This window comes from Lacerta agilis, chromosome 8 (genome assembly GCF_009819535.1).
Source record: "Lacerta agilis isolate rLacAgi1 chromosome 8, rLacAgi1.pri, whole genome shotgun sequence".
NCBI classification, from domain to species: Eukaryota; Metazoa; Chordata; class Lepidosauria; order Squamata; family Lacertidae; genus Lacerta; species Lacerta agilis.
Window position 1 is genome coordinate 41,107,788 of NC_046319.1, and position 26,355 is coordinate 41,134,142.

The 26,355-nt window shown below is 45.4% G+C and overlaps 2 protein-coding genes across 2 annotated transcripts; one reads left to right on the forward strand and one right to left on the reverse strand.

The window, feature by feature from the left end:
* The first annotated feature begins 4,030 nt into the window (after positions 1-4,030).
* Positions 4,031-5,020, forward strand: LOC117051937 (leukotriene B4 receptor 1-like). Its single transcript, XM_033158665.1, has one exon. The coding sequence runs from the start codon at positions 4,031-4,033 to the stop codon at positions 5,018-5,020; it is 990 nt and encodes a 329-aa protein (XP_033014556.1).
* A 5,853-nt stretch (positions 5,021-10,873) lies between these two features.
* EXOC3L1 (exocyst complex component 3 like 1) lies at positions 10,874-25,470 on the reverse strand. Its single transcript, XM_033157121.1, is given in 18 exon segments — positions 10,874-11,238; positions 11,815-11,939; positions 13,204-13,359; positions 14,193-14,318; positions 15,238-15,379; positions 15,496-15,606; positions 17,139-17,239; positions 17,378-17,503; positions 18,738-18,855; positions 19,374-20,052; positions 20,642-20,701; positions 20,704-20,860; positions 22,576-22,598; positions 22,601-22,705; positions 22,708-22,734; positions 25,160-25,228; positions 25,231-25,303; positions 25,306-25,470. Coding segments are annotated over 18 exon segments (2,526 nt in total). The 5' UTR covers positions 25,447-25,470; the 3' UTR covers positions 10,874-11,051.
* Between the last annotated feature and the right edge of the window lie 885 nt (positions 25,471-26,355).

The window sequence follows — 26,355 nt, forward strand, 5'->3', positions numbered from 1 at the left end:
TAAGGGGCAGCTAGCAGCAATATTCATGCAATACTTATGTGGAGTTAATTCATCATTTTTGTAGTTTTTAAAATTTATTTTCAAACTGAAAATACAAACATCAACTTTCTGGTTATCACTAATTTATCATTGTTGATTCCAACAAGAATTTGAATGCCCCAACAGGGGGAGGGGATGGAATGGGATAATAAGTTGTGCATGATAACTTATCATTCAGAAGTTAAATGGTTGGTGTTAAAATGTTTGCAGTTTGTGTCTATCTATCTATATGTCACATAGATACACAAATACATGGTACAGGGAGGGCAGCATGAGACACCTAGTTATAACTAACTAATTATTTGACCCCCTGAGCATCAAAAGCTTCTGCTGCTGCCGAAAGTGTCTGGAGACCCTTGAGATGGGGTATTATTGCTTGGGGATTGTTGCTAGGTTCAAGATTTAATTTTGAAGATGTATTATTTTGGGTGTTATTAGTCATTAAAAATTATCAGTGGATTGTTTCATCTTATTGTATATTTATTAATAAGAGATGTTTTCATCAGCCTGTTGTTTATATATCTATTTACATGTTGTTCTGTCTTGTAAATGCTTGTGAATTATGTAACCTTTTTGATGTTGTGAGCTGCTTTGAGCATGATCTATGATGAAAAAACAGCATACAAATAAACAATGATCACACATGGGAATGGATGACAACTTATTTTCTCATCTTGGGTAGACCTCCAGGTATAGGGCGGTATAATAATAATAATAATAATAATAATAATAATAATAATAATAATATGAGCAGCTGAGATGATATGATGCCATGTTCAGGTAAGTTCCACTTTATTTTGCATTAGCTGGGCCCTACCTGGAATACTATGTCTAGTTTTGGATGCTTTAAGTATTTATTTAAAAAACAGAATACAGTGGTACCTCGTGTTACGGACGGGATCTGTTCCGGAGGCCCGTCCGTAACACAAAAGTGACGCAAGCCAAAGCATCGTGTCTGTGCATGCGCACAGCGCGATTTAGTGCTTCTGCGCATGCACAAGCAGCGAAACTCAGAAGTAACCTGTTCCAGTACTTCCGGCTTGCCATGGGACGTAACCTGAAAAGACGCAACATGAAGCAGACGCAACACGAGGTATAACTGTAGGTTTAGAGGAGGGCAGTGCAGATTATCCATGAGATGGGAACAGTGCCGGATTTTGTATAAGCTAAACTAGCTATAGCTTAGGGCCCCACTCTCTTGGGGGCCCTCAAAAAATTTAAAGGAAAAAAAACTGGATGTACATTTCCAAAATACAAGATAAAAAACAAATAAAATAAAGCCTACATACAGCAACAGTGTTTTGTGTTGTGTCAGCTCCTATGATGTACGTAACAGCGACAATTTGTTGTTGACAAAGGACAGCTGCACATATAAAGGGCCCCATTACCTTCAGTAGCTTAGGGCCTCATCAAACCTAAATCCAGCCCTGGATGGGAAACAAGTTGTTTGAGTAAAAGTTGAAGGAGCTTGGTAAGTTTAGTATGGAAAAGACCTACCAGCAGTGCTCCCCCTCCCCCCGAGAATTCTCAAGGGTACGCAGTACTGGCACTTTTTTTCCCTAGAAGAAAAGTACTGCCTACCAGGGACATGTTATCTGTCTTAAAATACCTGAAGATCTGACATTTCTTTGCTACCCCAGATTAGGGCTATGTACGCATTAGTGCCTTAAGGTGCAGCAAGGGCATTTCCTCTCCCCCCCCCCCGTGTTTCATGTTGCATTTGTACTTGCTATACCCACCAGAAAGTAAGTGGGGTGTCTTCACCCAATGTGCTTTACCTGCTTTGTTTCCCCATCCCTGAAACCCCCACAACTCCTATTCAAGGAAGCTGTTATCTGTGCATGCCGCAATTGGGGGCACGTTTTATTATCGTTTTTCATGAGGCTGCTAGTGCTAAATCCCTGAAGAGAAGGGACCACATGGAGATAATTAAGGGAACACTTTGACCAAAAAATGCACTGTGAGAAAGTGTGGTTTGTGTGGCAATTTTTGGAAATGCAAGTTCCTGTTTTTGTTGAAGCTGGTGAAAGAGCATAATTTCCTGTTACATTTTCAGGCATGGAATCAGGGTGGTTGCCGTGTGTGTGTGTGTGTGTCAGAGAGAGAGAGAGAGAGAGAGAGAGAGAGAGAGAGAGAGAGAGAGAGAGAGAGAGAGAGAGAGAAAGAAAGAAAGAAAGAAAGAAAGAAAGAAAGAAAGAAGACTTGGAATGAGTTGTTTTGTTTCCTATCCTTCCCTCTGAAAATAAAATAAAACTAGATTTAGGATTTGCACAGGAACTGAGGAATTTCCAGTGTCACCAAAGTGTTTACAGTTTTGACAATTCCTCACCTCAGGGTCAGCACAGGGAAGAAATTTGTTCAATTCATAATTCAAACCTACAAAATTTGCACTTCTTAAACCTATACAAACTAAAAACAGATCTCCTTCAAATGTCACACTTCTCCATATTTTGCAATGCAATTTTGCAACCCCAGAATGCATACAAAAATGTGTATATTGGTCAAAACAACATATAAAAATGTGTTCTATTGGGACAAAATAACTTGCAAAAATGCATATACTTGGCACAACTGTATATAAGTTTGTATATTGGGAGAAATGCACATGAAAATACTTAACAAATTTCCCACAGACTTGCTTTAAAAAAAATTGTAGACATATCTCGAAATGAAGCAAATAGCCTCAAGTTCAGAGACTGGAAACAAACTTCATGTGATGTGATTGGCTGCTACAGCCTTTCCACAATGAGGAGAACATGACTCTAATCTCTCCCTGGGTAAAATTACCGGTAGGTTGCTTTGGTTCCTGTGCACATGTTTGCTTAAATAGGGCCCTCTCACTTCGTGTGTGTTAGGTAAGAAGAGAGTGGCCTCAGCCAAACAGAACCTTCAACTGTGGTTTAATGTTTCCCCCTTTCCTCCTCCATTGCTTCTGCTCTTGACTAACCACAGTTTGTCATTCCATCTGAACATGACAAACTGGTCAGTGTTAACTATGGGTAAGTGAATGTTATAACACCATTATGACTTCGATCCATTGTTTGTTACATGCAAGTTCCTGCCTACTTATCATTTTGTTTACTCTGACGAGTTTGAAGTTGAAGGGACATGGCCCTAGTTAGAAATGACTGACTGGCTCTCTGTAGGTTTTCTGAATCACAAGTTTACTCTTGGAATAAGATTTTATTGTATGGAGTCTGATTCTTTCTTACAGGAACTGATAACTGAACTTTGATGGTAACACGTTTAGTGTGCTGATCTTTGCATGAAGTAATAGGAATTCAGGATATTTACTCATCCCTTCCAGGACCAGTTTGTCAATAAGAGCTGGAAGAGTTAGCCTTTGGGAGTGGAGTCTACAGGATGCAAGCCTGGGCAGTGTGTACGGAGGTCCTGGGCTGCCCAGACAACAAGAACCACCCCCCCCTCTTGTGGTCTAGAGGAAAGGAAAGCAAGACAAGACATTTGGCATGAACTTGGCAGCAGGAGTTGCCAGAAGGAGGCATACAAGATGCCAACCAACCGCCTTAGGAACTCCACTCTGGATTTGTGTAGGAAGAGTTTAATTATGTGATGTATGACAGAAGTACTTCCTTTTGTCTGAATTCACTACCACTGAATGCGGTGATGGCCATTAGCTTGGAAGGCTTGAAAATGAGATTAGGTAGATTTGCAGAGGATAAAGCTATCAAAGGCAGTAACTAATAATTATTTAAATAACTAGGTTAATAGGCATGGGAATTTGTGTATGAAAGTGAAGTTCGACATCATAAGAATTCAGGATTTGTGGTGATTGTCTTTGCATTCCAACTCTGATATTCACATAGAGCCAGAAGGTGAAAGCTGAAGTATATGATGGATTGCATGAATTTCTTGAGAAGCTGTGTCACTGCATCACCCCATGCCATTTCCTCTGTATTTGCCACGAACCTCTATATAAGATTGTGCTCACTCACTCTTTGCAACTGATAATCCCCGAATGAGATCCACAATGGCTCTCAATAGTTCTACCGAAGCTGGATTGAACAGCACAGGGATGGACACTTTCTGGGTGCAGCACACTTTGCTTCCAAACCTGATTCTTAGTGTTTGCTTCCTGACTGGCATACCTGGGAATAGCTTTGTGCTCTGGATCATCCTAACCAAGTTTCCCCGGAGATCATTCACCATTGCGCTCATCCTGAACTTAGCCACGGCTGACTTAATGGCATTGCTCACAGTGCCATTTTGGATTTATGACTTTACAACCAGCTGGGACTTGGGAGAGGCTTCTTGCAAGCTCCTTGTGTACTTTAACTATTTAACTATGTACGCCAGTATCTTTTTAATCACCTTGATGAGCCTGCATCGCTTTGCTGTGGTGGTTCTTCCAGTTGCTTCCAAAAGGTGTCAGAGACCACATGTGGTATACAGAACATTAGTGGCAGTTTGGTTGTTAGCAGTTGCCTTTGCATCTCCAACTCTGATATTCACATCAAGCCAGAATGTGGAAGGAGATTGCTCAGATGATGTGTATGGTGCCCAATGGCAGCAGATTGTGGACAATGTGGTGGAGACTTTGTTCAGCTTTGTGATCCCCTTTGCTGTGATCTCCATCTGCTATTCCTGCGTGGCAAGGAAGGTTCGGACTCTGAAATTCCATCAGAAGATGAAGACCAAGAAGCTGATTATTGCTGTGGTTGGGGGCTTCTTTGTGTGCTGGCTCCCTTACCACATATTCAGCCTCCTCACAGTCTGTGCACTGTTGCTGCAAAGCACCTTCCCGGGTGTAGCAAAAACTTTGGATCATGCCGACAAGGTTGTCTCAAACATTCACTGGGCTGTAGCCTTTTTAAGCAGCACTGTCAACCCCATCCTGTATGCCTTTGCTGCACGAAGTTTCCGTGGGGAGCTACGGGGGACCAGTTTTGCCAAGTTATTTTTCAAGCTGCATGAAGACACTGATGAAACATCTGCTAACACTACAACCACCAAAAGGTAGGGCAGATTCATAACAAAAACTTCTTGGTTTGAACTGAGTTTCATCCATTTAAGCACGTGATCATGGATTTCAACAGTTCTGGGGGTAATAGGAGCGGCGACAGGGAAAGATTCCCTTGGGGTCTTCTCTTGGACCTGACAAGTTTCTATGTGCATAGCAACCACATTGCTCACAACTATCCCGTGTGGAGAACTCCGTCTGTCTACTGCAGCCCATAAACTCTCCTGCCTGCCCCCAGTCTGTTACCTGCTTCTTATCAAAGTCTGTAAAATATTCATTTTGTCCCTGTCCCTTCCAGGCCTTCTCAGAACATGCATCTGTAAAGAGCAATGTGCCATGGCAGGCCTGAGATTTATTTCCCTTACTCCATCCTGCTGGGCACTTGGGTACCTAGGGCGGAAGTGAATGCAGCAGCCCTTTTGTCAAGGTCCTACTGATGCTAAACAGCAAAATGGAAGCCTCTAGTTTCCAACTGTTGTGATATTCATTTCCAGTGGCAACTGTATATCTGAAGCTAAACTGCCTTGACCCAATATACTTGAAGGAGCGTCTCCACCCCCATCATTCAGCCCGGACACTGAGGTTCAGCGCAGAGGGCCTTCTGGTGATTCCCTCCCTGCGAGAAGTGAGGTTACAGGGAACCAGGCAGAGGGCCTTCTCGGTAGTGGCACCCACCCTGTGGAATGCTCTCCCATCAGATGTCAAGGAAATAAACAACTATCTGACTTTTAAAAGACATCTGAAGGTAGCCCTGTTTAGGGAAATTTTTAATGTTTGATGTTTTATTGTATTTTTAATATTCTGTTGGGAGCCGCCCAGAGTGGCTGGGGAAACCCAGCCAGATGGGTGGTGTATAAATATTATTATTATTATTATTGATTTTGGGGGGGCAGGGGTATGCATACCCCTAAACATTTTGTGAATCTAAATTTGGCCTCATTGAAGGGCAGTATTTCAATATGAGTAGGAAAATGAGAATACCTCTAAAGGTTTTTTTAAAATAAAAGCACTGATTATTATTATCACTACTAAAAGAGCAGGTGGGTGAGGGATGGAACCTGGTATAATATAATACTGTATTTTATAAGATATCTAAGATAATATGAATATAAGATATTAAAAGCCCTTGTTTTGATATTAGCCTTACAGGTATGACGTTGGTTTGATGCATTATTGTCAAGATCAGCACTTATTTAACTATCCGATGTAGTTATCCAGCAATTCCCGCCCACCCAATGTGCCAGGCATCAGTACATTTGGTCTCTGAAGTGTCCCACCCAACCTGGGCTGTGGTGGAGTTCACCATGGACTAGCAATAGCTTATGGACGGCACCAGTCTGTGGACCACCACTTTGAGATAGCACTGTTCTAAGATGTTGTTGTTGTTGTTAATACACCGCCCATCTGCCTGGGTTGCCCCAGTCACTCTGGGTGGCCTCTTGCAGGCTTGCTTATAGTCTATTTATTGTTCACTTATTGTGAGGCTTTTAAATGTTATAAACCGCTTTCAATAGGCTTCTCCAGAAAAGTGCTTTTAAAATATTGTGAAATAAAATAAACGGACCCAGTCCCTGTTGTGTGGCATTATGTTTGCAGGTGGAACATCCCAGCTGGGGAAACTCCTGTTGAATGTAGACATGAAGTCACCCAAGATGAAACGTGAAACAGCATTGCCTTGTGCATGAACTCTCATCGTTTGCATACGGCATATAAAATAAAGATGGGAATAACCAGTGCTTGTGGTTGCTTAGTATTCAATGAAGTATACTCTGTTCATGTTCAGAGGCAAACTTTTCTTTCTTATAACTTCTCTGAAGCCTGGTAGTGCTACATTCCTGGAAGAAGAAACACAGTAGTTGTCATGAGGGGGCAACTGCCACCAAGCCCCTCTTTGGGGGAATAACTTTTTGGCAGGATTGTTTCTGAAGTTCCAGGCCAGAGTTTGATATTTCTTCCGCTGCCAGGTATGTTCCAGAGAACAGGTGCTCTCAAAAGCTGGCTTTGTCAATTTTTTTGTTAGCCACCTTGCACTATATAATCCACTCAGAACTTTTAATTGAACAACATCATACTAAGAATGCATAAAAAGATGTTAACTCACTTTAAGGGAACTTAGGAGGTAAAAGTCAACGGTAAAATTATTGAAAGCTGGACATATTTTTCAATATATTGAAAAAGAATTAAAACGTAAGAAGATGATCCTCGCTGGATAGAATCACATTTCTTGAGACAAGTTATACCATTTTATTTTTTCTCTTTTGGGACTTGGGTTTGTTCCTTTTGCATCCGCCCAGTGTAAATAAAACTATGTATTGTGTATGATCAAAAAAATCTTATTAAAAATACAACAGGGTTATTAAATGACATAAGAAACATTTTTGGTTGAAAAAGGCCCCAATATGAATATGCGATGTTCTCTAGGAAGAGAATCCAAAGGCTTTATTAGAAAACAGTGTGCTTATAGCGGACATTCAAGGGACCGTAGCCTTTTTAAGCTGCTCTCTGAAATGCTATATGTGGTATATGGCACTTCCGTGGGGGACTACAAAAGCCCAGTTTTGCCGAGTTATTTGTGGATGATAAGTCTGCTAAGGATACTACTAGTGCAATGCAGCATTTGTAATTCCAGATTTAGGCACCATATGTGCAATACATTTGAAGCAGCATTATGCCACTTTTTAACAGTCACGTCATCACCCAAAGAATCCTGGGAACTGTAATTTGTTAAAGCTGCTGAAAGTTGTTAAGAGAGCCCTATTCTCCTCACAGAGCGACTGTTTCCAGAGTGGTTGAACAATCAATACTTTTTCTTAGGGGACTCTGAGAATCGTAGCTTTGTGACAGGAGCAGTGGGCCTCTTAACAATCCTTAGCACCCGAAGAGTCATGGGAAATATTTAAGGGCACTGGGGAGTTGTGAGAAGACCCTTAACAAACTACAGGCCCCCAAATTATTTGGGAGGAGTCATGAGTGTATATGGGAGCTTTAAATGGATGCTGTGACTATGACTTGAAGCAACACATCAGCTCTATTTTCTTCTTGACTGCCCTTCAGGAATTTGAAGACAACTATCATGTCACCCTGTCATCTTTTATTCCTCAATCTAAACACACTTATCTCCTTCAAACATTTCTTATAGGATTTGGTTTCCAGATCCCTCACCATACTGGTCATGTACCAGTGGTGAAAGGAGAAAGGGGTCGACCGATGGGGCTTTCATTTTGCTGCATTCTATTGTTTTTGGAATGGCATTGGTCTGTGAAGTTCACATGGTGCACATGGAACATGGCAGGCAATTGTGGTTAGCTGGGGTTAAGGGAAATGCACTCTGTAGATGCTCAGAGGCAAACCTTTCTTATTATGTCCCCTGAACCTGGTAGTGGTAAATCCCTGAAGAGCAGGTGTTGTGAGCAGGTAACTGATAAAACCCATTGCTTGAAAAAGGCCCCATGAGAAAGTGTGTTTTTGAGAAAAGAAATGCAAGCTTATGTTTTATACCTGTTAAGGGAGGGGAAAGAGCATCACTTCCTGCTGTAGTTTTCAAAATACTGTATGTGGCTTGTGGTGGGGGAAAGAACTTCTGTTTTTCCCTGCAGGGACAGCAGAAATGATTTCTAGATGTGTACTCAACAGATTTTGAAATGAATTGTTTTGCATCCACACTTACCTCACCATGCAACCAGCCCTTACCACCAGGGTTGGGTTGGGTAACCATGTGTACTACCTTACAGAGAACAGTCCTCTATTTGAAGAAAGCCTCTATCTCTGTCCCATAGCTGTCAACTTTTCCCTTTTCTTGTGAGGAATCCTATTTGAAATAAGGGAATTTCCCTTTAAAAAAGGGAAAAGTTGACAGCTATGCTCTATCCTTGCAGGGGACTAGAGATGGGTGAATCTGTTAATTTTGGTTTCCCACAGTTTTGCATTCCAGTCTTCAGTTCAGTTGTCCACATTTCCACATCAGTTTTGCAATTTAAAAAGATAAAAAAGGTTCTCATGAAAATTCACCAGCATTCTGGTGTGAATTTCTCTTGCATGAAGTTTTGCCAAATACAGTCATACCCCGGGTTGCGCATGCTCTGTGTTGCGCACGTTCGGGTTGCGTACTCCACTAACCTGGAAGTGCAACACGGAGCGCGGACGCTTCTGCGCATGTCTGCGTGGTCTGCACATGCGTAGAAGCGTTCTGCACAGTTTACGCATGCGCAGAAGCGCCGATCAGGTTGCGAACGGCACCCCAGAATGAATTGAGTGCGCAACCCGAGGTACCACTGTACACACATTTTTGCAAAGCAATTTCCGTTAATATATTGCACTTTGTTATGTTATTTTCACCAACATATTTATTTATTTATGCACACTTTACCTCAGTGTATGCATTTTTGTCACATTACTTGGCTGGAGAAATGCAGTGCAAAATTCAGAGAAGTGCTAATTTTGATGAATGGTTGTGTTTTTGTTCCCATATTAATAGCGAAGGGGCAAATTAGGTAGATTCACCTTTAAATGTGAACTGATTCACCCCACCCCAATCCCCACAGCGAACCTAGCATGCAAAGAGATGGCGGCTTATATCTTCCCTTCTTAACATGACTGGTCAGGAGCTTAGGGCCCACAATATGCTGGAGTGGTTGGTTCCCATTGCACTGGGAAGAAAAAAAGATATAATAAGCTGGTCCTCGCTAAGTGCCATGTTCCCCGTAAGGGCTACACGCCTTTAATTTAGAAAAGAAAAACAAGCTATGTAACTGAATGCTATTTATCTAGAAAACATTATCTAGCAAACATATTCGGTTCTTAAGCATTTATTGATAAATATGTTGCTCTTGTGCTCCATGATTTGCATAGTTCTGGGATAATAGGGGACCCAGGTGGCGCTGTGGGTTAAACCACAGAGTCTAGGGCTTGCTGATAAGAAGGTTGGCGGTTCGAATGCCTGCCACGGGGTGAGCTCCCGTTGCTCGGTCCCAGCTCCTGCCCACCTAGCAGTTTGAAAGCACGTCAAAGTGCAAGTAGATAAATAGGGACCGCTCCAGCGGGAACGTAAACGGCATTTCCGTGCGCTGCTCTGGTTTGCCAGAAGCGGCTTTGTCATGCTGGCCACATGACCCGGAAGCTGTCTGCGGACAAACGCCGGCTCCCTCGGCCTATAGAGCGAGATGAGCGCCGCAACCCTAGAGTCGGGCACGACTGGACCTGTTGGTCAGGGGTCCCTTTACCTTTACCTAGGATAATAGCACATTACCCTGTCTGAATAATTTGTAATGACAATGCAATAAGCAGTGCATCTTTTCTAAATGGTACAAGATACGGGCTTCAGTGTACTAGTTGGTCTGCACAAGTGTTACACTCATATACTGCGTAGAATTCATAAGCGGGTTTGGGTGTGGATGTGATCTGAGCATATATTAATACCCAAAATCACACAACCCACAAAAACTAGTGCAACTGGTGCGTAACAGACAACCATTCCTGTGTATAATCTTGCATAGACTATAGAGCAGGTGTGGAGAGCCTTTGGCCCTGCAGATGCTGCTGAACTCCCATCAGTCATAGCAAACATGGCCAGTGGCTAGGGATGATGGAAATTGTAGTTCAGCAACAACTGGAGGGCCAAAGCTTCCTCACACATGATAAGGAGACTGCATGTGGCTGTGCATGGCTGTGAATATGGGAGAGAGCACACAAAACTGTGGGATGTGAAACACGGGAGCAGTCAAGTACAACATCCCTAGAGTGGACATAGAAAAGGGATGTCTGTTTCTCCTGCGCTGAAACAATATATCCTCTCCTGCATGCATCCCTAATCATTCCCACAAAAACTGACTAAATTTAGCCCTGCCCCTGCTCCCACTGCCCCCCCCCCAAATGGCACCATGTGTTTTGGATCGCTGGAATGTAAGAAACAACAACAACCAACAGGCTCAATCCCCACTCAAGTTCCATCTTGCCAGAGGTTACCAGCTACCATCCTAGCAAAGTTAGCAATGCAGCTGTAGAGATGGGCAGCCTGACAGCATATGTAGACGTATCAGGCACATTTGGACTTCCCAAGGCAGAAGGGTGGCTCCGGAGCTGGAACAAAAATGTTGCTAAAAACAGGATGATAGTTCTCAGGCAGTACTTGAGGATTCTGCACCATGATCTCCAGCACGTTGTTGTGGATTTCTTTAGAGATGTCGCCACGCAAGTGGAGGAGCATGGAAACGTGGTCTTCGCTGGTGAAACAACAGGCACAAAACGTGTTACCTCTCCCTTGGCCTCCTGCTGCCAACCAGGCCTGGCCCTACCGTTAGAAGGAATGAGGCAGCCACTCCACAAGCAGATGCTAGTGGGTGGAGAGTTGGAGAACAGAGCTGTATGTTCTCCAATGTGGCCTACCCTCCAATCCCTTAGCTAGGCTGCTGTCCTCAGGTACACTGGAGGAAAGGTACCTGATGCCAGTGCTGAAGGAAGATTGCTTTGGTGGAAATGGCCTTGTGGGCCAACATGGGCCCCCTGGCAGGCCAAGATTAGCCTGCAGGTTAATGTATTAACCTTGCATTATTGCTGGGGCGACTGCCAGAAAATGTTTTTGGCTTGAATTTGGAGAACGGAAGGGATGCCTAAGGCCTCAGATCCAAGACCTGGCATCTCCAAGCAAAATAATTTCAGCTCTCACAGTGCTGGAAAAGAACCAGGATTCTCTCTGTGTCGTACTTCCTGTGCTTCCTGTTTAGGGGCAAAATGCAAGTCCAGTGCTGGGGGAAGCAGTGGTGGAAGATGGGAAAGTGTACTTGCTTTGAGTGCCCTACCTGATATCAGGATATTTTGTCACAAATCCCAGTACTTCCAGGCTCAGCATGGAGGGGTCCTTGAGACTGACGAGCTCCTGCAGGTCAGCAATCACTCTGAGAGTCTGTTCATTCTCCTCCAGGCCCTGGGAAAGGAAGCAAGAGACAAACTATACCATACCATGAGGACAGAGCGGATGGCGCGATGTGGAGGCTGCAAGATGAGTTATGATGGTCAAGTGACTATTACTACTATTAGCAGTTGCAGTTATACTGCATGTGGGTTTTGCAATTTTATACATTGGTTTTTTTAAATAAATATAACATGGTTCAACAGATAAAGAATACTGTATCATACTGTACCATAATAAAAATAAAATAAAAAATGGTCTAGTGGCACCTTATAGACCAACTAAGTTAGTTCTGGTATAAGCTTTCGTGTGCATGCACACTTCTTCAGATACGAATATGAAGAAGCTACCTACCTGATACTGTACCATAGACATTAAAGCAGAGAGCAGCCCAGTCATGGCTAGACTACCTTCCACAGCATCCTTGAACGAAGTTCAACTAGGGAACAACTAGCACCTCATGACCAGGTGTTCTGCACAGTTGTTTATTCCCCAACCCCAACCCAACCTTGCTGCACCAAACTGGCTTGGGTTGCCACCTCCTGACCAAAAGGATGATTGCCTGATGTGACTTTTTCATGCAGGTACTGAAATGCAAATGCACCTTAGGAGTAAGCAGCAACTCTAGCTGGTATTATCAGCCAGACTCGTTAGCCAACTATGCTGATCTCCCAATAGTTTGGCCCTAGGAGAAACCTAGTGCACAGGTTTCTTTGGAAGCTGGAAGTCGTGCAACTAGATGCTAGGGGTGTTTAAAAAATTTGGCTCAGTTCACATTTTAAGTGAATTTATTCCATTCTTACTTCCTAGACTAATACAGGAACTGGAATGCAGTTATCCTTCAGTTGTTGAATATCTTAAAATTTTGCAATATAGTTCATGGCTCAAAAATATACAAAAATGTGTACTTCAGGTTAAACTGCATATAAAAAATGTGAATTTCCCTCCAGTTTAAAACTAAACAAACAGCTGATTGACGTTGGACTGGATGGCCCTTGTGGTCTCTTCCAACTCTATGATTCTATGATTCTACGTGGAAATAGGAAACAACTAACTTATGAATAAACACATTCAAAACTGACACGATCTGGAAACAGATCGATCTGTTCATCCCTATTGGATGCATATTTGATCTTAGCTGGCCACGCACACAACTTTGTATTCAGCTTGGTGAGCAAAGTCAATCTCCCTTTCCCCTGTGATCACCAGCAGCTGCCAACCCCATCCTTGGAACGCATCTGGCAAAACCTGATAGCTGTTAGCTGTTCCTTTCTCTCACCAGGCTGCAAAAGAGCTCCTTCAGCTGGGAGGCGTCTTGCATCATTTGCCTGGCCATCCGGCTTCTCTCCTCAGCATTCCGGCACACTAGCCTTTTCTGCAAGAGAGCCCTCACGTACTGGCTCATGACCAAGCGCTCAGTCTCTGACAGGAGGTGCTGGACATCAAAGGGGGGAAATTGCCTTGGTCATTCTAGTTAATGGGAGCTGCACTGAGACAAAAGGCAGAAATGCTGTGTGTGTGTGTGTGTGTGTGTTTCCTGCAGTGGTGGCTGGTGCCCACTGCGTCTGGTAGGGCAGGAGGCAGGGAGGCCAACAGTAGGGGGAGCCGGAGCCAATGGCAGGCAGAGATAACTAATTCTAGTTTTGCCCCCATCTTGCTGGTGATGGGTGGCACTGAAGCTGGCAATGGGCAGGGCCAGAGCAAAAAGTGGGAAGGACCCCCTCCCCTTTGACACACACACACACACACACCCCCCTCTCTCTCTCCCTCTCTCTCTTTCTTCCACCCCATTTTCTTTCTCTTTCTGGTAAGTTTGCAGAGAGCTTACCCTCGCTTTCTGTCATTCTATCAGTCTTGGCTCCCTGCCCCTTTCTTCTCAGCCCCCCCACCCACCCACCCACTTGAAATCCAAAGCCCAAAGACCACATGTAAACCTCAGGCTGCAGATCCCCCGCTTCTAGAATCTAGTTGTTGTTGTTCAGTCGTTCAGTCGTGTCTGACTCTTCGTGACCCCATGGACCAGAGCACGCCAGGCACGCCTATCCTCCACTGCCTCTCGCAGTTTGGCCAAACTCATGTTAGTAGCTTCGAGAACACTGTCCAACCATCTCATCCTCTGTCGTCCCCTTCTCCTTGTGCCCTCCATCTTTCCCAACTAGAATCTAGAGGCAATACTTAAACAGTAGACCACCCTTCCTGAAGCTAGCTAATCAGTGCACAGATCTTCCTTCCCACCACTGTCAGCCCCCAGCTATGGAAGGATCTTACCATGCTGATTGGCTTATGAGTTCTGCAGAATAATTTCATGTGCATGTCCACCACCTCGCATATGCTGCTCAGCACCTGGGATTCACCAGACAGCCATTGACGGGAGGGCATCTGGGCAAACGGAGGCTAGGACAGAACAAGGGAAGTACCAAGTTGTTTTAAAAAGGTCTCTCTCTGTCTCTCACTCACTCACTCACTCACTCACTCACTCACACACACACCACCACCACCACCACCACACCACCTTCCAGAAGCAAGTCCAGAGTGGCTTACAGCAACAAAAAATACAGGCAAATCTACAAAATGGCATAGAACGCCTCTGCAAATGCTACGTTACGTTGCCTTTAAAAGACCCGCTCAAGGAAGTATGTTTTGGTTTGCCTCTTGCAGGGTTAAGCGCTGGTGTATCTCCTTTGAGCAGAAGATCTGTAGCTGTGAAGGCAGAGCAGATAGTTAGCCTGGCTTCCACCAATTCACCCTCACCAGGAGCTTGGCTGCAGCAAACTAGGGCTCCACAAGCTTCTTTGTGCTTGCAAGCAAGCACAGCCACTCAGGACCCCTCCAGACATCTTTTTTTTAAAAAAAAACTGCATTCATTATTATTTGCGCTCATGGTGGTATTAGGGCAGTTGTAAGTGGGAATCTCTAATCCATTTACTATGCATCAAGAGGCAGGGAACCTTTTTCAGTCTGAGGGCCACATTCCCTTCTGGGCAAGCTTCTGAGGGCCACATGCCACTGGTGGGTGGGGCCAGAGGCAAAAGTGGGCACAGCGATGCATGTTGACTTTACCTTCATACAGTAGGTTAGTTTTGACAGTCTCACACAACACTCTCTTATCTTCCATCCAGGCAAGCACTGTCAAAGTTCAGGGGTATATTCTAGCCTGGGAAAAACTCGTGTGTGGATATGAAACAGGGTCAGTAAGGGACATGGCCTTGGGAGAGTTCCAAGGGCCAGACACAGAGGCCTGCAGGGCCACATTTGGCCCATGGGGCTGTGGGTCCCCACCTCTACCATAGGCTTTCCTAACAACAATGGGTACCTGCAGATCTGCCAGCATCTCCTCCAGCAGCAGTTGGCATGCCTTCTTCTGGGCTTTGTCCAGGGCAACATGAAGGGTTGATGACATCTTGCTGGCCTCCGAGGGTGTTGATCTGCCTTCACACAGGGCTGCAATGGAGGTGCTGCCAGTGGAGAAAAGAGGACTAGCTGGGAAGCGGGCTTGCATGTAGCCTGCTAGCAAGAGAAGCCCAGATACAGAAGGCATATGGGAGGAATCTACCACAGGAGTTGGGAATACCTGAGAGCCTGGCAGTTGTTGAGGGTTGATAGCAAGTAAGGCACATAGCACTTGGAGGTTGCAGGCTCTCGTTGATGCTCCTTGCCAAATCCCACCAGGTCTTCATACAGGCTGCAGAGAGCACAGCAGTTGTCATGGCAGGTTGCACACCAGCAGCCAACCTCCCCCCCCCATGTGTCTTGAGAGCAAAACAGTGCAGAGTTCCACTTGTGATGAAGAATAAGCAGGCCTACGCCCCATCTTCAGTATACATTTAAAGCACTTTTGCCACTTTAACAGTTCTGGATTCTCCCAAAGAATCCTAAGAACTGTAGTTTGTTAAGGGTGCTGAGAGTTGTTAGGAAACTGTTATTCCCCTCACAGTGCCTCTTCGCAGGAATCATAGATCATAGATCTGTAAGGAAAATGGTTCTTTAACAAACTACAGTTTATATTTAAGGATCTGGTGACTTCTGTTTCAGTGTATCTGAAGAAGTGTGCATGCACATGAAAGCTCATACCAAGAACTACTGGAAGAACTACTAAGGTGCTACTGGAAAGAATTTTCTATTTTGTTTAAACTACAGTTTGGTATGAATGAATGCGTAATCCTGAAGCGCCCTCTGATGGCTTTAGAACACAATTAGACAAATTCATGAAGGAACAGTGGCTACTAACCACTATTGTTAAATACTGCCTCCAAAATCGGAGGCAGACAACTTGTTTACTGAACTTATGAGGAGGTTAGACTACATCTGGTCTTTATTGAGCTTTTTTCTGATTTGTTTGTGGGGTGATTATACAACAATGAGGATTCATCCTGATTTGCTTGCGAGTTGATTTTACCTCTTTCTATTAGTCATTTGTCCATCCTACACTTTTTAGTGCATTTCTCTATCACTTTTCTAACTGCAAAAGGTCAGGGTTTCGTTTTAAACTGGATTTGTTTTGCTAGGTTAACAGAGAGCTTTAATCCACCTTCATTTCTGGTATGTGCTTAAATTCCTCCTCTATAATACTGACAGATCTGGAAGTGATGCCTCTTCTGGGGAAGAGCAGAGGGGGAGAGAGAGCTATTGCACTCATGTCCTGTTTGCAGGATCCCCACAGGACTATGTATGTATGGGAAGCAAGATGCTGGACTAGACAGGCCTTTGGTCTGATCCCTCAGGGGTGTTCTTATGGCGCAGAAATAACATACCTCATTTCAAGCCCAGTAAAGGTTTTCTGTAAGGAAAATGGAGCCTCAGTTGGAGCAGGATTGGGGAAATGAGCCTCCACAGCCTCCAGTGAAAGAAAGGGGAAAGGAGCAGGGATCCTTAGCAGGAATGATAACCAAATTCAAGTAAGAACCCAAGATGTCTCATTGGGCTGGGCCTGAAGGTCCTACTGCTGGTGAATTAATGTTAGGGACGTGGGAAGCTACCTTATACTGAGTCAGATCATTGCTCCATCAATGTATTGTCATCACTGATGGGCAGCAATTCTCAAGGGTTTAAGACAGCAGTCTCTCCCAGTCCTACCTGCAGATGCCCTACTTGGGACCTTTGGCATGCAAAGCAGGTGAGTTATGATGCTTTCCCCTCTGAGCTGTGCTGTGCTGAGCATCCTTTTCTTGCCTCTCAGTCCCTACTCTGAGTCAGCAGCATGGAGAGAGAACTGACCTGCCCAGAAAGACCTCAAGCTCCTCCAGGGCCATGCTGCACAACTTCTGCTGCAGAGTATCTGAGATGAGGGATGCCACTCGGATATTTTCATCCAGCATCTGGGGCAGGCAAAGAAAGAGAGGAAGGCGATTGGATGAGTGCGGATCAAACACATGGCTTTACTTCTGCAGCCAATAGGACACGCTGTATAGGAATCAGGTAGGCTTCCCTGCAGTGCATTGCCTTTCTTCTCTGACCTTCATGACAATCATGGGAAGGCTGGTCTGGAAGCAGCCTTGATAGTCTGATTCGGGCTCCTCTTCACTGAACCACTCTTTAAACTCCATCTCCAGCGTCTTCTGCATCCACTGAGCAAAGCTGGCCTAGAAGAAAAAACGGAGATGGTTTATGGCAGCAGAGGTTGGGGAACCTTATTCGCCCCGAGGGCCGCATTTCTGTCTGGACAACCTTCTGAGGGTCATGTGCCTATGGTGGGCGTGGCTGGAGACAAAAGCAGGCGGAGCAACAAATGTGAATGTCACATGGGAAATATAGCTCTGTGTGGATATGACCTGCAGTATGTGTTCTACCTCCACCTCTGGTCTTCCTGATAACTTGCCACCTCCTATTTCTATCCCTATTTCTCTCCACTGCAATGGATGCTTCCAGACTGTCACTATTTTCAGGTGGAATTCAGCCACAGGCCAGCAGATTCAGGTTTGCTCAATTATAGTTGATTAGGAGGTCTTGCACAACAAACCTGTTTCCCTGAAAGGTAGCACTTTCTGTGCTATTTTCGGGTGGGATTCGATCTCGTGCAGCAAACCTGTCTCCCAAATCAGGATGAATGCTCGTTAAATAGCCAACACCTTCTAACCTCCCCAGCAAACAAATCAGGATGAATGCTCAATAAACAGGTGATCTGGAAGTGCCTGATGAAAACTCCAGAGACTAGAAGGGCTTAAGAGGCAAACTGCACAGAAGTAACACGTTTCGGCTGAAGGCTGCTTATTCTGAATAAAAGCAGCTTGGGGTAGAGACCTATTTTGAACAGAGAAGTAGCAGACAGAGGAGGAATGCTTAGCCCTTTCTTCACCAGCCATTTCCCCATCTGCTCCAAATCGCTCTCTTGACCCACAGAGTCCCAAGTGTGTGGTTGCCTGAGTTTGGAACCCTGGGCAGGGCCAAATCAGCTGGGGAGACAATCTGGGCCAGGAAAATGGGTGGTGGGAAAAGGGTGAAGCACCACTGCTTCATCTACCCCCTATCTGTTCAAAATGGGCATCTCCTGAAGGTGCTTTTCTTCAGAAAGAGGAGACGACAAGGTTGCTTTACACACCTTTGTGTATAGCATTTTGCAGCATCCAGTAATATGCCATTTGTCCCTTATTCACAGGAATATGCTGGATATCAAGTTAAACAATTGGTTCCTCTAGTTCAGCACTGGTCCACCAGGCCCACAGCAGCTCTCTAGAGTTTCAGACAGGGAATATTTCCACATTCACTGGTAAGAAAAGATCTCTGTCTGAATATTTGGAGAACTTCCTATGCAAATCTAAATATATGAGTGCTTCAATATCCACAGTCATTTTGTTCCCCATGGTCTTCACGACTCACCTGTACTTTCCCCACATAGGTTCCCTCCAAATAGTCTACTGTATCCACAGGAAGCAGAGGACCCAAGACTGTGATGTCCACTTCAGGTAGAAGGCTTGGGTGGTTCATCATTTCTGAGCTGTGGAACAACAAGAAGGTCAGGAGCAAAAGGTACCTAAGTTCAACTGTCCCCTGCCAGGCTGTTCAGTACACCTGAAGCAGAATTATATGTGAATATTCTAGTATTCTTGTACTTGAGAATATGGGGAAATGCAGTCCATTGCCAAATCTGCTTCTTTGCAAATTCCGCCCTGCCTGCTGGAGAACATGATTGGATAAACACCCACCTGTTTAAAGCATTATCCTACCACTTTAACAGTCACGGCTTTCCCCAAAGCATCCTGGGAACTCTACTTCGTCAAGGGTGGTCAGAGTTCTCAGTAGACCTTCCACAAACGACAGTTCCCAGAATTCTTTGGGGGGAACCGTGGCTGTTAAAGTGGCCTACAAGTGCTTCAAATGGATGGTGTTTGGGATCCCAAGTCAGAGTTATGGGCGGTAGGCAAATGTAAACCCCCAGCACTTCTTTTTCTTAAAAAAATTAATGACCCCTCACTGCCCCTATGAACCCCAACACCTGCCATCAGGAGCACTGACCTTGGGTAGACATGGAGTGCCCACTGGAGAAGAGTAAAGACCTCCTGCTTCTCCAGCTCCCGAGTGAGGATGTGATGCAGGTGTTTGGCAAGGCCTTGATGATACATGGCAGCAAAGGCTGCGACGATATTGTAGTGAGGCGGGCAGCACTGGGCCATCAGGTCTTTCACGACACACAGTTCGGCCAGGATGCTGCTCTGCAAGGACTCCAAATGCTGAGTGAGGTGCTGGCCTTGGGCATTGCTTGGCATGGCCTGGAAGTGGGAAGCGACTATGGTGTCCTGTATAACCTGGAAGAACTTCTGCCTCCAGCACTTGGGGCGCCCTGGCGGGAGGAAGCCAGAAGGAAGCTGAGACCTCAGCAGCAGGGCAGCATCAATGCTCTCCTCACGCTCAATAATGCGTAGCGTGGAGACAAAGAGGGAGGGGTCCTCAGACACCAGTCTTGTGCTGTGGGCCACAACGTGCCACAGGTGCTGGGCAAGGGCATCATTTAGTTCCAGGAGGCCCCTGAAGTAGGACTCTACACTGGCCAGGTGTGAGGGGTTGAGTAGGTTGTGGTGATGCAGCTGGAACAGGATGCTGTCCCGTAAACTCTCTAGGTCCATGAATCCTGTGTGGGCTTCCAGAAGGTGGTGACTCTGCAGGAGGTCAAAGGTCTCGGAAAGGAGTTTGTGTACTGTGTGGGAAAGAAGAAAGGGAGAAGAAGTTCAGGGCTTCAAAAGCATAACCTGGGGAAGAAAGAGGAATGATATCCAGTGTCGTTAGAGCAGTGGTTAGAGCAGGGGTGTGGAACCAAAGGCACTCAGCTGGCTGGGCAGATGAGGGGGAAAGGGGTGCTGTACAAAGTATGCAGCTCCTCTACAAGATTATCTGCTGCAAGACGATCAAGCCAGAGAGGGAAAAGTCTCAGCTGAAAGGTAGGAGCGTTGCTTGCAGATATATAGAAGGTCGTCCCATGTGTTTTGGAATTGCATGCATGCAGCTTTCAGGATGCAATGGCATTTAGATATTTGAGGTTTTGAATAGCTGCAAGGCAGGTCAAGACCCGCCTCTTTACCCAAGCCCTTGGCTGAGTGCTCTGTGCTGGTGTTTTGTTATTCTGATATGATTGCTTTGCCGTTTAATTTCATAATTTTAGTTGTTCATTGCACTCATTCTAATTGTGTGGTTTTTGTAACCGCTCTGGGACCATTTGGTGAAGAGTGAGGCACAGATGTAACAAGTGGATATAATAATAAACACACATATTGCAAACTGAGGCTCACCTGAGAAAAGTTGGGGCAATGTCTGGGCAACTGAACCCAGCTGGGCATGTTCCAGTGCCACTCCCGTAGTCGCTGCAGACTCTGAAAAGAGTCGGTGCTGGATGCCAAGGACTGGTGTATGTTTCTCAATGCTTGCCGCACATGTCGAACATCTGCAGTGGCTGTGTGCAACTGCTCCAGGCCTGTGCTCACACCCTCTAGGTAGGACTGCACAGTTGACTAGGGACAGAGAGAATCAAGTGGGAAAGAGGACACAGAGACTTCACAGGCAGGACAAAGGGCCGTGGCTCAGTGATAAAACATCTGCTTTCCATGCAGAAAGTCCTAAATTCAATCCCCAGCATCTCCAACTAAGGCTGGGATGGAGCCCTACTTGAAACCTGGAGAGCTGCTGCCAGTCAGTGTAGACAGTACTGTGCTAGTTAGCTCTGATTCAGTATAACGCAGCTTCCTGTATGAAAAGCTCATATCTGGATCTCCAAACCATATAAATGATTATAAATTCATAATCAAGGCTGCTTAAACCAGTGAGATTTCAGGATCAAGCTGCATTAATACTTGAAAGGGTGGCTCTCCTTGTATATGCCAACCTGACAACTGAGGTTTTGGGCAATGCCCAACAGACAGTGACCCAGGATAGGACCTTTTCTGTTGTGGTGTCCTGGATGTGGCATCACCTGCCTCTGTAGGTGTGCCAGACATCATCAGTATATCAGTTTTGTCATAAAGACCCCACTGGAATTGGGACCCCACTGGAATCGGTGTTGGGAGATTTTGGATTTAAATCCTTTTTGCTAAGGTTATTCAAAACTGCTAGTGTTAGCCTAGTCTTATCCTGTTGCTGGTTTTATTTTCTTTTAGGTTGCATATCCCTATGGGTTTCTTTCTTTCTTTTTGGTGTTGCTTTTTTACTGTAAGCCACTCAGAGAACCTATGTTAGGTAAAGGTAAATGACCCCTGGATGGTTAAGCCCAGTCAAAGGCGACTATGGGGTGTGGCGCTCATCTCGCTTTAGGCCGAGGGAGCCGGCGTTTGTCACAGACAGCTTTCCAGGTCATGTGGACAGCATGAATAAACTGCTACTGGCGCAATGGAACACCGTGCCGGAAGCCAGAGCACATGGAAATGCTGTTTACCTTCCTGCCACAGTGGTACCTATTTATCTACTTGCCCTGGTGTGCTTTTCAACTGCTAGGCTGGCAGGAACTGGGACACAGCAACGGGATCCTCACCCCATCGCGGGGATTTGAACCCGCCGACCTTCCAATCAGAAAGCCAAGAGGCTCAGTTGTTTAAACCACAGTGCCACCTGTGTCCCTAGAAACTTTGTTATTGGGTGGTGTATATATAAAACTAGGCAAAGCCAAGGACTGGCATCTGGAATTGGTACTGATGAGCCTTTGTCAAGGCCCATAAGCACTGTCAAGCCCCGAAACTCCCTGATCCTGCTGATTCTCTTTTTTACAGGCAACAACAGCCCTTGCCCGCTTGAGCAAGCTGCCAGTGATAGGGGTAGGGAGAAGGCGCAGCTGCCATTGGTCACATGACCCTTCTGGTGAAACCCATCCAATGGTGATCCAAAACCTGGAAGAGCCAATCCAGGTGTTCAGGGAACAGTCAGTGGAGGCTGATATATTAGGGCCAGTGGGGCACTGCCTCACCAGCCTCAGTCTGCTGTCACCCAGCCCCCAAATGCCTGCCTCCATACTGACAACGGGTTCAGGCAGGTGGCATTGCCTGTCCCCTTCCTCTTCATTACTCAGGTGTGGCCACTGCAAAACTCAGCAGGGAGGAGGATGGAGACAAAGCTAGAATCAGTTGTGTCTGCTTGTCATTGCCGTTTGGCTCCACTTCATGTTGGGTTCACTGACTTCCACCCTCCCAATCCCAATGGGCACCGGCCAGCACTGGTTTCAGCGCTGCAACCCACCAACCTTTATACGGGATGGATGGAACTGTTGCGTTGTATCTCTCGGATCCGATACTCCTCAAGGCCCTCCAATTTGTCAGGTCGGTAAAAGACCCCAGATGCCCATTTTAAGGCAGCTCCTCTTGCTAATTTTCAGCCTTCTCCACTTCTGGCCATTCCCGGTCTAAGGCAGAGAGGAAGAGGGAAGAAGAAGAAAAACCACACATACAGCTGCGAGTCTTGCAAGACAGGAATTGCTCTTCCATCCCCAGCTGCTTCCCTGGAAGTGCAGGAAGGAAACAGGATGTGACCGCCTACCCACGGTCCTGGATAGCCTAGGGGGAGAGGTGGAATATCGGTGGAGGGGAAGCTTCTGGGGCTTGGAGACACAATGACCTAGGAAAAGGAGGCACACTTGTATTGTCAGATGTCTGGCTTCAGAGACAAGAGACAAAGCGGGAGAGGGGGCGTTAGAAGTGCGTCTGGAGTCTGATAACTAATTCCCTCTACTAAAGAATAGCTGTTCTATATATAATAGGCATAAGGGCAATTATGAGGCTGCTAACATGCTACCAGAGTTAGTTCAAGTTTTTGCTTTAGCTTTCAAAGCCCCGTACAACTTGTGGTCAGGTTACCTGAGGATCGTCCAGCAACTTTGCAGTGGAGGCTGGAAGATAGGAAATTTTGCAAAGGCAATGGATTATTCCACTATAAACAGCCACAGCTTCCCCCAAAGAATTCTGAGAACGGTAGTTTGCTAAGGGTGCTGAGAGTTGTTAGGAACACTCTATTGCCCTCACAGTCCTGCAATTCCCATAGTTCCAATAGCCAGGGCCACCCCTTGAACTGGTTATTAGTAAGGAGTTGGCAGGTGGCTGTGGGGAGATCTAACTTGGTGGGGCCGTGCCCCATTTGCCCTAATGGACCAGCCTCCACTGCAATTGTGTTCTTCTGGTGGGGCATTGTTAAGAGTTCTGCATGCTGCAGATGTATGCGTGAGGTCAACTAAAATCCAGGACTTAAGTGTTGTTGTGGCTTCAGCTCTATGGAATCGGCTCCCTGGTGAAATTAGACAAGCACTTGGGCTTTTAGGCAGCTATTGAAAGCTTTAAAGAGGACTTAACCTGAGGAGTGACTCAGCTGTTTTATACTCAGGAGTGACTCAGCCATTTTTTAACGGCATCTTGTAATTAAGACTTTTAAGAGTTGCTTTTTTAAAATGTTACATATATCTAATATTTTTGTTGTACACTGCTTTGGAAACTTTAGTTTGGAAGTGGTTTGAAACTCATTAAACAAACAAATAACAAACAACAAACAACGGGTGAATTCAAATGACTGGGCAAATCTGTACCATGTAGGATCAACCTTCCCCAATATGATGCCCACCAGATGTTTTGAAATATACTGCCCATTAGTTGTACTGGGTGGGTCTGCTGGGAGTTGCAATCCAAAACATCTGGAAGGCTGATGTAAAGAAACCCAACATTGCCACTCCTCTGCATCCAAAGCATGAAGGTGTTGTAACACCAGGCTTCACCTACAGACCAGAAGTAGCCCACTATGTCCCCTCCAGATATTGTTGGACTACAACTCCTATTATCCTTGACTATTGCCCATGCTGGCGTGTGGCTGATGGGAGTTGAAGTCCAACAACATCTAGAGGCACATGTTGTCTAATCATGCACTACTTTATTTATTTCATTTACATCTACCTTTTTCTCAAGGAGCTCAAGCTGACATACATGGTTCTTCCACACCCCACATGTAATGCCAACAATAACCCTGTGAGGTAGATTTGGCTGAGAGCCAGTGATTGGTCCAAGGTTACCCAGTAAACATCATGGCTGAGTGGGATTTGAACCCCCCCCCCAGAGCCTACTCTGACACTCCAACCACTGCTCCACACGGACTCTAGACAGACAGCACCCGACATAGCGGCATACACTAGAGCGGCCGTGTGTCCTGCTTTCAGAGGACACTTCTCTACTTGAAGGGCTGCCAGGGGCCAGTCCTTTATTTAAAAGTGTCCTCTATCACAGCACCACACAGTAAAGTTTTAAAGCATCTGTGGTATTGCTCCCAGTGAGGACAAACAGAAGACAAACAAACCAATCTCTGGCTCTGATTTTTCTAGAGCCCATTTCTTTCCAAAAAGGACAGTTACTACGGTATGACATGTAAGTCTCTCTTTGAGACCTCTCCCTTCCTGCATGACCCCAAGAATGCACTATTATCTAAGGAAAAGTACCGGTATCTGACATCTCACAGCCAAGGTGGATAAGTTTAAGTGCTTTTCTTATAAGTGGAATGTGCCTGGCACTCATATACTGATGGTTAGGCTAAAATTGTCTGCCACCTCCTCCTTAAGGAAAACACTTTAAAATCATAACCTCATTTATTGTACATGTGCCGAGATGTCAGGTATTTTTTCCCCATCAATTGCAAGAGCAGGGAGTTCTTTCTCAAGTAGGGAGATGAGAAAGAAATCAACACAGCTAGGAGACTTGCTTTACCCAAAGCCCATCTAGGAAGGGCCCCATTTGCCTCACCCCACCCCCACTGAATGGTACAGTCACTGGGATCCTGTAGCTGCATTTCCCCGTTACCTTTGGATCTGGTGGAATCGTCCTCCTCTGCAGACATGCCCATAGATTCAGCTGCAGTGCACAGGTCCAGAGCTTAGGGCTGGGCTGAGCAGAGGAAGCAGAGCCAGCAATAGCAGTTTCCGTCAGTGATACTACTTCCAGGCTCCCTCAGGGGCTTGTTCTGTAACACTGCAGATACACTCAGGATGTAGGAACAGGAGGGCGGAGGAAACAGAAAATACACTTGAAAGTTTAATTCTTAGGGAATGCAGATTAAGCAGCACGGAACAACTCTGGTATATATGCATGCCTGGGTTGTGGTCACCAGGATTCCTGCATGTCCCTCTGCCTTCGGCGGTAGCTACTGCTCTTTGGGACTAGTAAGGCAGAAGGCAGGGAGACCAGCAGTAGGTGGAGACAGGCAGACAGAATGACAAGCAGAATCAAGTAAGGAGGAAGACAGGTACACAAGGGTCATCTAGTCCAACCCCCACAATGCATGAATCTTTTGCCCAATGTGGGACTCGAACCCACAACCCTAAGATAAGACTCTCATGTTCTACCCAACTGAGGACGTGTTCTTTCAGATATTTGGGGCCCAAGTCATTTTAGGGATTTAAACACGGAATGCACCTTGAATTGAGGCCATAACTGAACTGATAACCAATATACTGAGCTCCTTTTTGGGGACCTAACACCAGCATGTTAAAATACACACCTATTATGTGGCTGAATAGACAAATAATATGAAGTGCTTCTTTTCTCAATGAAAGGATTATCTACTCAATTGCTCGATTTAGTCAGTGTGCCCCACCCTGGATAGTCATTGCTTATTTGTTTATTTTATATTATCTCCTTCCTCTGAAATGGCTCGAGGTGGTTTACAGGTAAAACAAGAACCGCTAGAAACATAGAAAAACCAATCATTAAAATACAATGAAACATTGATAGAATTAAAATATATAATATATAAAATATGTTTAAAACATACGAATATTACAATAAAACAGCACAGCACCAGGTCACATGAATGAAATGAATGGAGATAGGATTCAGCTTAAGTCCTGCCCAGCAGCCCCTGCTGAGCCCGGGTGAGCTGGGATGAGCCAACTATGCCAGCGCATTCCTAGCTGAACTTGCATTCGGACTTACACTGGTGTAGCTGAGCTCAGTTAGAGTTAAATAACATTGAGGAAACTTAAGCCTGACAGCCTATT

Bases quoted from the DNA above. Each gene is read 5' to 3' on its own strand.
- LOC117051937 (XM_033158665.1), top strand. From the start codon at position 4,031: ATGGCTCTCAATAGTTCTACCGAAGCTGGATTGAACAGCACAGGGATG.